Source organism: Carcharodon carcharias, chromosome 10 (assembly GCF_017639515.1).
Source record: "Carcharodon carcharias isolate sCarCar2 chromosome 10, sCarCar2.pri, whole genome shotgun sequence".
Classification (NCBI taxonomy): domain Eukaryota; kingdom Metazoa; phylum Chordata; class Chondrichthyes; order Lamniformes; family Lamnidae; genus Carcharodon; species Carcharodon carcharias.
Window position 1 is genome coordinate 70381533 of NC_054476.1, and position 12188 is coordinate 70393720.

Genomic DNA, 12188 nt, shown 5'->3' on the forward strand with positions numbered 1-12188 from the left:
CCTTTCATAGTACCAATTTTATTAGTAATATAAACATTGATTGTTCTCTCCTAGCTAGGTGCAAGATTTCACTCCCCTGCTTGAATGCTCTATTCAACAAAATACAAATGTCCTTTACCTTACTGTTTACATCTCAAAACTACTGTACATCAAAGCACCCAGACTAGCTGGCTTTAATCCAATTAAGACACAAAAACACACCCACAGACTAAACCTCTATTTAAAAAATAATTTTCAATAACATTAAATACATTAATAGCTTCATGACAAATCACTTTTTAAAAAAAAAACTGAAAATGAGGAAGAGCCAATCATTTTGTTTCCTTCTTTCCATTCCAGGCTGCAAAATAGTATGCGGCTTCAAAGAACCCAGAGTCTTTTCATACCACAGGGACCATCTACCTACAAGTCTGTTAAGAAGTGGGTCCGCAGCAATACTTCAGTGATGGATCTGATTTCAAAATGTGAAGCATACCAGCGTCACCTATGGCCCAGCATGCCCCATGTCAACTGGAATGTGCAGGCCTCTCTCTATCAGCAGGATTTTGATCCTGGCTTAGAGATGAAACCCTCTGCTGCCCATGGGGACCAGATTTGACCATCATAAGGAGCCTCCTTCCACATAGAGTATTTCATCCTCTAAGTGTCATGTTACCTGCAAATAATTTTTGTTTTTACACAGACATTTTATGTTTTTCGTATGCAGCAATGTGCCATGTGGAAATAAACTGTTTGAAAACTTGTGAAATTATGCATCCACAGCTAAACTGCTCTTAACAAACCTCTTCCAGTTGAAAAAATTATTTTCTTTAATCACTTCGCTATTGCTTGTGACCAGTTTCATTGTTGGGGCTGCACCCATATTGCACGTTCAGTAGAGCAGTACCCTGATAAATAGCCTATGTTTTGGTAATTGTTATTTTGAATATAATTTTATTGCCTTAAGAGTCACAAATATAAATTTTACGACAAATTTATTTTTTGTATTTAAAGAATCAAAAATTTTCAGAGAAAGTGGATATTTCAGTCATTAATGAAGCTAAATTTAGCTGTTGGATAGTGGTTTGAACTTCTGAATGGAATTGCGAATCCCTAAAAGAAATCTGGAGAAATCTGAAATGGAAAGCTAAGTAGAAGACCAAAGAGTAATGTCACTGTGGATGGAGGGGGGATATATTTACAAAAATTACAATTTCTAGTGAAGTTGCCAACTGAAGATTGCGTAAATAAGTATTCATACCTCATCACTTTACATATAGGACCAGTGCAACATTCTTATGCCAGATCAATGCAGTTCCAAGCTACTGTTTTTTTAAGTCTTTGATTCATTTTAGTTGGAACTATTTAAAAAGTGGAATTTTTAAAGTGTCATTTAAAATCCTTTGGTTTAAATTTCTTGCTTTTTTAACCTAAATGGATTTATTGTTAAGTTTTGCTGTATTTCTTACACAATAGCTGTCTATATTTATAGATTGTTTCTTTTTGTGATGTACTTTAGATTCATATCTCAGCCTAAACACATTATTTTATTGTTTTGTTTCTACTGCACTGTTTTTGTGTTTAGAGACTCCTTCAGTGTGGGTGTGGTTTGTGCAAATCTGTCAGCTGAACTCAAGATATTGACTTTCAGCTTCTGTATTACTTACCTCTGCTTGTAGATGTGCAGTGTTCCATTACTTGTAAAACAAAAGTAAAAACTATCCACTCACTTCTAGACAGCCAAGACCAGCAATAGGTCATCTGCACCCCCCCCCCCCCCCCCCGCCACAAATTTGATTGGCAGATGTTCCAGAGGGCTGACTATTTTACAAACGTCAGAGTAGAAATTCACCTTGGTTGTTAGCATATTATATGACCTGCTGAAGATTCACTTCTATTGAAGTGAATGGTACTGAATACCTGTTGCGGGCCAATGCAATATTGCCTGTCTTGCTCTATTCTCTAAGATAAATTTATACCTTGTTATGTAATATTCTTACAATCTAATCACTTAAATTATCATTATGCCACTATAATTTAATGGGTAGGAAAGGCTGCATCTCCATAAAGGTATATTCTAGTAACTGTTCTATACAGTCTGCTGGAGTAATAACTGCATGTGTGCTAAAGCAGTATTCACAATCCTCTGAACCTAGAGTTTGTGTAGTAACCTTTTACGCATGCAGTAGGTACTTTTTAAAATTTTTGAATTTGTATATAAGGCATTATGTCAGATAGGGAAAGAGATATCTGTAAAATACTGTGTAGGGCATCCACCATTTCTAGAATGGTTTAATCTCCTAGTACAACCACTGTTGAAATTTATTGTTGGTTTCTCACTCATGAACTGAAAAGATTTATAGACTTCATTTGAATCTCCAGTGCAGAATTTATACTTTGTTGAACTAATAGACCATTTTTCCTTTGCTTCTCTCTTCTGCTTTAAATCTTACCCAATCCTTGGTTGATTGAGCTAGAAAGCAATCTATAATGGAGTCCTTTTGCATTGTACATACGAAAGAGTGGGCCACAATTACCTTCTGGTGCTAAGTTAGCCCTTCTTTAGAACCTCTTAATTACTTGACTATAATTTACATCTATTGGAAATTAAGGGTGCAACCAGTCAGGCCTGTTCAGTAGCACATTGGTCTTCACCAGCAGTGCTAAATGGCTTCTAGCAATTGGCCTCCCATTTTACACCACACCCAACTTCCTTGCCCATTGAAGCTGATTCACCAGAAAAGCACCCAGCACTACTGGCTTAGACCAATTTCAGCCTCCCAGCATACCACCCCACCCCCCTCCAACCCCGCACCTCCCATTTCTGTATCCTAATCGCTATACCCTTAGCTGCCCAGCACTAGATTAAATGCATTTAAATGAAAAATAATATATTTATTATATATTACCTTGTATATATTATGGATTACGAATATACTGCCCCATGTGATTTATCTGCATTATTATAATAATTTCAAAAGATGTTAAATTTCTTGTGCTGAAATTAATTGAGAATGTTTATATCAACTGTACATAGGCTCCACCCTAAAAGATGTGGATTTCATAAAGATATAATTCAAGTGGCTGAAAGGAGGATAGATTTGCTATTTTTAAACAAAATGTACTTACTAAATTTTGACTTTGTTTTATTGTGGTGAGTATTTAAAGTTACAGTTGTAGATTGTAATTGACTGGGTTGCAGATTGGATGGGGGACGTTCTATAATTTGAGGAGGATCTCACTGGTTTATGTTGAAATGAAACTCTTTTCACCCTCCTTTCCACCCGGATTTTTCCCCAAAGGGCACTGACCCTTGGAGGGATATGGTTGACTGAGCTGCAAGGTGCTCTTTGTTACATAGTGTGTACCCAAGAGTAAACCAAATCAATGAAGTTATCCAATCATGAAGGGCATCGTAGCCAACACTGATTCCACAATGCATTTCACAGCAAAGTCACTAGATAGCCATTGAAAACTGAAAACCAGCTTCTCTTCCTCCTTTTAGCGTGGAGGTGTTGAAATAATTTGAAGTGCCTCAAGTGTTCCACCTGGCTTCCACTAACTTGACACCAGCCAGTGTCTAACTTGGAAACCTGATCCATATAACCCTAATACATTTAGATGTTTCATATATATTGGAACACATTGCAAGGAAACAATCCAATTTGATAAACCATCTCTTATGATTTTACATTTCAAATGATTTTGTAACTTAATTACAAAATTCTGTTAACACATTGCATCCAACTATAGTTTACCTATGATCTAATGCTGATTTTAGATTTTGCACTCTTATTAAATTAATACTAAGTAGAAGATAGAGAAGAGGTGGTGCTGGTTTCCTCACATTATGATTTCTAGATGTCTATTATCATAGTTTATAACCTTTTCTGAAGGGCTTTCTTTCTTTCTTTCTGTTTTTTTTCCCCCTAGTGACACCTACCTAAAATCTATTTGTTTAAAAACCTTCAGAAGCCACTATAACTTGCATTATGCTGCTACGGTGGACAATGCTTTGTACTATATAATTTGATTAATAATCTCTAGGCACTGATAGAAAATGACCCTGCAACGGGGAAGCTTTTCATTTAAATGAGACTCAAAAGACTATTTTATGTTTTGCAAAGTTTATTAATATGCAGTTAACCCTGCTTCTTGAATCCTTTTGTAAAGAATGGCTTTGGATAATAAATGTGTCAGAACAAGTTCGGTTGCTAAGATATTTTCTCCCATGTGTAACCTACTCTCGCAAATTTATACTATTTTGGCATGCTCTATATTGTGTGGAGGATGTGAAATTTCATAGGGTCTTCATTCGCTGAGCAATATGTCGCTCCACACACACACACACTATATTCTCACTAATTCAATCTTTTGCAGACTCCTCAGAATTGTTGAGTTAGTGCTGAGTGGTGGGTGGTTGTATTTAGTTTATATCCTGACAGAAGTGTCCAAAATTGAGGAGTATTAAGCAGACAAATAGACACTATTTCTATTAGGTAAGAGAAATTGTTCTACTCAGATGGTGGTGGAATGCCTTGCCAGAATAATGAAGAAGATAAAATCCATGGCAACTATTGAGAGGGAACTAAATAAATGCTTGACAGAGACATTTGAAAGGTTAGGGGGAAAGGAGAAGGAACTGGTACTTGATAGATCACTGGCCTGGGTATGATAGGCCAAATAGTTTCCAGTATTGTAAAATGAATTTTCCTTTGGGACAGATTTAATTGTGGAAGTGGCACAGAGTCTGTGGCTTTAAATAGGCAATGGAGCATTTGATCATATTTACAGTGTCATAGCATTTTAATATGCATGCTCCATGTACGGGAGTAGGTTTTTATCTTCACTCTCTGGGCACTGATGTGATTGAGCAGATTGCCCACCCTGATTCACTGGATTATCATTTGGTTGAAATTAATGGAACAGAAGTCTGGGCTGGTTCAGTAAAAAGTGGGCACTATGCCAGGCAGTGAAGACAAATCTGCCCCATAGTTTCTTAGTTAGCACCTCTCGAATTGCCTGCTAACTGGAGAACAATGCAGCTTGTAAGTTTGCTAATTTAATGTGTTGATATCTTCGTAATTCAGTAAGGTAAAATCATGATTTCCCTCCCCACCCATCCTCCCTGCCAATACAGACTTTAAATAATTCAATATTCAATTTATTATCCACAATGTAACAATAGTTGGCTAAAGCATAGTAATTCAAACTAACGAAGAACCTTGGGTTAATAGTGGAGCTTGACTTGTATACTGGTCTTTTCTAGCACTTATTTAATATAGTAAAATGTCCCAAGGTACTTCACAGAGACATGATTTAATACTGACTCATGTAAGGAGATATTATGATGAGACCTAAAGCTTGGTCAAAGAGAGAGGTTTAAGAAGCATCTTAAAAGGAGGATAGTGCGGAGAGGTCTGGGGAGGGATTTATAGAGCTGAAGGCATAGGCTGCAATAGTGGACTGATGAAAATTGGGAATACTCAAGATTAGAATTGGAAGAATGCAGAAGTTTTTCAGGGTTGTAGGACTGGAGGAGGTTAGAGATGAGAATGGGTTAGGTCATGGAGTGGATTTGGAAATAGGATTGAGAATTTTGAAATCAAAGCGTTGATGAACTGGAAGGAAAGAATTGACAATATAGACCAGTGAGTGCAAGATTGATGGTTGAACAGGACTTGGTGTGAGTCAGGATACAGGTAGCAGAACTTTGAATGAACTCTCACTTATGGAGGGTGCAAGGTGGCAGGCCAACAGTAGAGCATTGGAATAGTCAAGTCTAAAGGAACAAAGGCTAGATGAGGGGTTTCAGCAGCAGAACAGCTGAAACCAGCAATATTGTGAAGGTGAAAGTAGAAAGTCTTGGTAATGGAGAGAATATGGGTCTGGAAATTCCACTCTGGATCAAATAGAATGCCAAGGCTGTGAACAGCCTGGTTCAGTCTCAGACTATAGCCAGGGAGAGGGATGGAGTTGATAGCACAGGAAGAGACTTCGTGGCAAGGACTGAGGCAGATGCTTTTCAATATTGGTCTTTCCAGTATTGGAAAAAATTTCTGCTAATTTTTTAAGTGATTGCACTTCAGAAGTACTTCAATGGCTGTGAGGTTTATGGGATCTCCTGAAAATATAAAAGTTAGATAAATACAAGTTCATTTGATAGTTGTAAATAACTGCACTGCAGATATGATCAAATGCTCCATTGTCTATTTAAAGTCACAGAATCTGTGCCACTTCCACAATTAAATCTGTCCCAAAGGAAAATTCATTTTACAATTCAGGAAACTATTTGGTCTATCATACTCATGCAAATGATCTATCAAGTGCTAGTTCCTTCTCCTTTCCCCCTAACCTTTCAAATGTCCAGTAAGGAGGCACTAAATTATATAGGGCTGGAATTTACACTCCCCCGCTGGCAGGTTTGAAAGCAGGGAGACGGCATGTAAAATTCAGCAGGTGACCTTCCAACCGCCTGCCTCCGACCTGCCTGAAATTTTATGGGAGACATCGGCTTGCCTGCTCAGCCTTGGGCCAATTGAAGCCCTTAAGTAATCAGTTAATTACCATCCCACCACCGCTGATAATTTACCAGTGGGGTCAGGCAGGTGGGGTGGGGGGAGCTTTAGCTGCATGGGCTGCTGTTGGGCAATGGGAGACCTCCTTTACCCATCCCCCCACCAACCCCAGCCCATCAGACACTCATCCATCCTCTTAACTGTGCCCCCTGACCTTTTGAACCTGACTCCTGATCTCAGACCCCTGGGGTCCTTGGCATGATGGGCCTGCCTGTAATCCCAGGCACTGCTCCTGGTAGTGTTGCTGGGCCTACAGAGCTGCTGGCCATCCGAATGGCCTGCAGCTCTCTAAGGTGGGCCTTCTACCAATATAAGGACAGAAGTCTTTCCTGAAAGCAATTAACATTGCTCCCAGCATTAAATTGCTGCAGGGCAGCTGTCAGGATCGTGGGTGGGCTCCACCCACCCCCACCGCACCCCCCCATGACTTTTTAGCCGGAGGGGTGGGGACCATGGTGTCCTGTAAAATCCTGCCCACAGAGTCACTAAACCTATTCTGTGATATAACAACATAGGGAGCTAACTTTGATCCAGCCACTTTGGTCCAAGGAAGCTCTATTGAAGTGGCACTAGAGATTGAAACTAAAAAGTGATTCATTTAAATTCTCTTGTGACATTATATTGTGCCCTTCAAAATAACAAAGAGGCTTTTTCATTTTTTGATTTTGTTTTGTCTTTTTGAGCTACCAGAAGCACACAGAGCATTGAACTGGTTCTAAGTTCAGTCTGCTCTGTGTGCTCTCTCTATTTACAGACTCTCATCTGTAAATAATTGACTGCAATTCTTTTACAGTCTGTCAACAGTTACATGGGATATTTAATATATAGGATTTTGGACATGTTGGGACTTGTTAGCCATTGTGAGAGTTTTCCGGAAGAAAGCTCCTATTTTAGAAAGCAGTAAATGGCCCTAATTTACATATCTTGTCAACTTCCTTCTCTCTCCCCATAAAGGCTCTGACTCCCGTACCCATTCTCCATGTGTTAGAGCATTCACTTAATTGTCAAGGGCACCACACCAAGGTGCGATCCTTCATCCTCCAGTTGTGTTGCCTGCCCATGCACATACAAACATGCATCCTTTTCTCTTTCCTTTTTTTCACATTTTTCTCTCATGTCACAGTGGTAATTGGAAGCAGGAACTCTGGCTGACTTTCTTTTTATCTTCCCCTATACAGTGGACTCATTTCACTACCCTACCCCCAATCCTGTGCCCAATTATGGCACCCTGACTGAGAGCTAACTGGCACAGGAATCAAATTTATGGTCTCTGGTGTGTATAATCTTGCTGCTACATTGCTATTGACTTTATCCATTAGACAATCAGGGAAGCCTAATTTGCTGTATTTTGATGTTGTTGATTTTGAATGTGACATAGTTCAGATCTAATGTGTATTCTTCAGTTGCTGTATTGTAATATCAGTCTCTTATTTGAGTTGTTAATTATTAATAATAAAGTGTTGCAATTAACTGGTGTTTGTGAACCTCTTATGATTCAACAACTTCCTGGATAATTTGCTTGTTAGCTTTGGCTCAGTTGTGTAGTGCACTCACCACTGAGTCTGAACGTTGTGGGGTTCAAGTCCCACTCCTGGACTTGAATACAAACATCAGAGCTGATATTCTATCACAGTACTAAGGGAGTGTGGCATCGTTGGAGGTGCAATCTTTCTGATGAGATGTTAAACTGAAGCCCTGTCTGCTCTCTCAGGAAGATGTTAACGTTTGGAGTCAGGCAGGGCAGTTAACCCTGGTGTCCTAATTGATATTCTTGGCCTTGATCAACATCACAAAAAACAAATTACCTGGTCATTATCACATTTCCATTTGTGGGAGCCCGCTACGCACAAATTGGTTCTGTTTCCTACAACAGTGACTACATTTTAAAAGTATTTCATTTGTTGTGATGTACACAATAGGATTGCAAGTCTTTCTTTCAAAGTAATTAGACGGAGATCTTTATTGATTCATCAGAATGTCATCATGAACAATGTCTGGTTTTGCATGTTTTTATTTAGTCTGAAGACCTACAAATGTGATTGTTTAGTCATTTGAATTTACATCCTTAAACATGATAAAACCTGTCCGTTCTATTCCAAAGCACAAGAAAGGGTGTATGAGAAGAGAAATACAAAACATATTGCCTGGATACCAAACATGCTGAGAAGAGGGACGCGGACTGGCAACAGCAGAGAGGGAATCCCATGCATAATAATCTAGATGGCTGATGGCGCAACAACCAATGGTGGGGTGAAGAGATGCAGTTGGAGTCAGTGGAATACAGCGTTCAGGTGAGTGTTGTGGGGTTAGAGGAGGTTAGTGATTAGGAGGGGTATGTCATGAAGGGGTTTAAACAGGTGGATGATAATTTGACATTTGAGTATTGCTGAAAAAGTCTAAGCTTTTTGTCTTGCACTCATCAGGGCACTTGCAAGAATACCAATATAAAGGGGGAAACAACAATTTATATGGCATGAGAAGAGAATGCTGATTGGTTGGCAAGCGCATTGCCCATGGAGAATGCACCATTGGTGGTGACGGACAGTTAACTGCCAAGCATTGTTTGAAATTTAAACCAAGCAGCTTGACCCTGATTGGTCAAGCCATTGCACTGAGGAATGAGTCAGCGAATGGCTGTCACTTTGTTTGGCTGAAAAAGGCGCAATGTATGTACAGGTTCTTTCTGTCTGCAAAGAACAGGCCCCGTGTGTAAATACATGTAGCTTCTAGTACACTCAAGAACGTTACATTATAAGCCCAACTGACAATCTTAAATTGGTTGTCAGCTTAATTCTTAGCACGTTGAGGATTATTGAGTAAATATTGCCCATTTGAGGAATCACATCTAACGTTGGACACTGTGCTTTGAGTTTTGCAAGCATGGGCTGATTGGGTATAGTCTGTACCCTGCCTGTTGTGAACTACTGCTAGGATGTGCTGTTTTATATGATCCGCCAAACTTTGGACATATGGTCTACATACCTAGCATCACACTGGCACTGAAATTCATATACCACATTACTCATTTGTGCGATAGGCAGAATGTCTTTTTGGCTTGTCGGCAGCATCCTGTTAGTGGCAAATACCACTCGGGTTGCTACTGCACAGTAGCAGCGTGAAACAGCTAGCTTCACCTGTTGCTCAAATTTTTGAGATACCTTGCCCTTCCAGGGTAATATGAGGTAGACTGGGCACTTTTCATGGGTCAAAAGTGATGGCATTAGGCTTGTTTATGAGTTTGTGAGATATATAGCGCAAAATGATCTGATCAGGATAGCTATTATCCCTCAGGATGCCTTTAATGTGCCCTATTTCAGCATCAAGCTTGCATGGTGAGCAAAATCTCAAGTCCTATTTACAAGGTTGCTGATGAGACCAATCCTATAGCATGTGTTCCTAAGAATCCCAAAATGTACATTGACCAGTGAAGGTAGGTTTGCAGTGGACTGTGGTGGAGAACCCCTGGCAGATTTCTCAACTAGTACATCAAGGAAAGAGAGTTCATTTGACTGCTCCGTTTCAAAGGTGAAATTGAGCGCAGAATGGAGCCCATTAAGACATGAAGGGAAATTGTTACATGCAGCTGCAGATTTAATTATAGCAAACATATTGGAAATGTGCGAGGGGTGGGAGGTTAATTGTTATTCCATCGAAGACATGTTTCTCATGGAACCCAACAAGGATGTTTGTGAGAGCTGGGCCGAGAGGAGATCCCATGGCAACACCATCTATTTGGGCAAACATGGTGTCTTTAAAACTGAACTCAACTGTGAGAGTTGTCGAGTTCGTAAGTTCAATGAATACTGATTCACGCAATGGTGGTAGGTCTAGATTGCCATGATATAGTGCTGCAGTGCAAATACCTATGGCTTCCTTAAGCGGAACATTGGTGAATGGGCTAGCAATGTCAAATGAGCACATGGACATGGCATTGCTGTCAACATCCTGTATGGCCTTAGCAAACATGAAGGAGTCCTTCACCATGTATGTGGAAAACTTGGTCAACACTAGTTGTAACAACTCGCCCAACTGTTCAGCCAATTCATGTTGTGCAGAACCAGTCATGGATAAGATGGAGTGTACAGGGACATCACTTTTGTGTGTCTTGAGTAGCCCATACATATACAGACGTAGTGAACCATGAGGACGAACCCTGTCATATATGTCCCACGGTAGCTCAGTGCTTTTGCACTAGTCCAGCCAGTGCTATTTTAGCTTACTTTCGAGAAGGGCTGTCCAGTCATGTTGAGCAGCAGGTCCAATGAACACGAACAGGATGCTGCCATCACGCCAAAAAGATGTTCTGCCTATCACACAAATGAGTAATGTAGTGTATGAATTTCAGTGCCAGTGTGATGCTAGGTATGTAGGCCGTACGTCCCAAAGATTGGTGGATCATATCACAACAGGCAGGGAACAGACTGTACCCAATCAGCCCATGCTTGCAAAGCTCAAAAGCTGTCCAACACTAGATGTCATTCCACGATTGGACAATGTTTGCTAAATAATCCTCAGCTGACAACCGATTTAAGATTGTCAGTTGGGCTCAGAATGTGGCACATTTGCACGTACTGGAAGCTACATATATTAATACACAGGGCCCTGTTCTTTGCAGGCAGAAAGAACTTGTACAAACATTGCGCCTGTTTTGGCTAAAGAAAATAAGTGACAGCCATTTGCTGACTCAGTCCTCAGGGCAATGCCTTGACCAATCAGGATCAAACAGCCTGGTTTAAATTGAAACAATGCTTGGCAGTTAACTATCAGTCATCATCAGGGATGCATTCTCCATGGCAATGCCACTTACCAACCAATCAGCATTCTCTTCACATGTCATATAAATTGTTGTTTTCCCTTTTCTATTGGTATTCTTGCGAATGTTCTAATAAGTACAAGACAAAAATCTTAGACATGTCTCTTTCCCAGCAATACTCAAATTTGAGATTTAAGAAGCTGGACTGGGAACAATAGTAGGCCGTTTGAGCAAGAGCTTTTTTCTTTCCTTATTCTTTCATGGGATGTGGGTGGCGCCTACCAGGCCAGCGTTTGTTGTCCATCCCTAAGTGCCCTTGAACTGAGTGGCTTGCTAGGGAACTTCAGAGGGCAGTTAAGAGTCAACCATATTGCTACGGGCCTGAAGACACACCAGCCAGACCAGGTAAGAGTGGCTGATTTTCTTCCCTAAAAGGACATTAATGAACCAGATCTGTTTTTACAAATATCAATTATATTTATATGGTCATCTTTACTGAAATTTTACTCACCATTCCAAATGTTATTAATTTAATTCAAATTTTACCAGCTGGCATGGTGGGAAGTGAACCCATGTCCCCAGGACATCCACCTGGGCCTCTGGATTAATAGTCCAGTGACCAGTGAGCAAGACTTGATATGAGAAAGGATACATGCAAGTGAGTTCTGGATGACATAGGTTTTTGGAGGACGGAATACAGGAAGCTGACAAGAACAACATTGGAATAATCCAGCTCAGAGGTGACAAAAGCCTGAATGAGGATTTCAATTGCAAATGGGCTGACCTAGGGGCGATATGGAAATAGAAGTAGGTGGACCTGGTGATGGAGAGGATGTGATCAGAAACTGCTTGAGATCACATAAGAATGGTGAGGTTTC

The 12188-nt window shown here is 40.1% G+C and overlaps 1 protein-coding gene across 2 annotated transcripts in view; it reads left to right on the top strand.

Moving 5' to 3' along the window:
• Window positions 1–4184, top strand: part of pnpla2 (patatin-like phospholipase domain containing 2) — a 65452-nt gene extending 61268 nt beyond the window's left edge. For both annotated transcript variants that reach the window (XM_041196991.1, XM_041196992.1), the window contains one exon: window positions 340–4184. In XM_041196991.1, coding sequence (XP_041052925.1) covers window positions 340–598 — 259 coding nt within the window. In that variant the 3' untranslated portion in view covers window positions 599–4184. The remainder of the gene's footprint in view (window positions 1–339) is intronic.
• Window positions 4185–12188: the final 8004 nt, after the last annotated feature.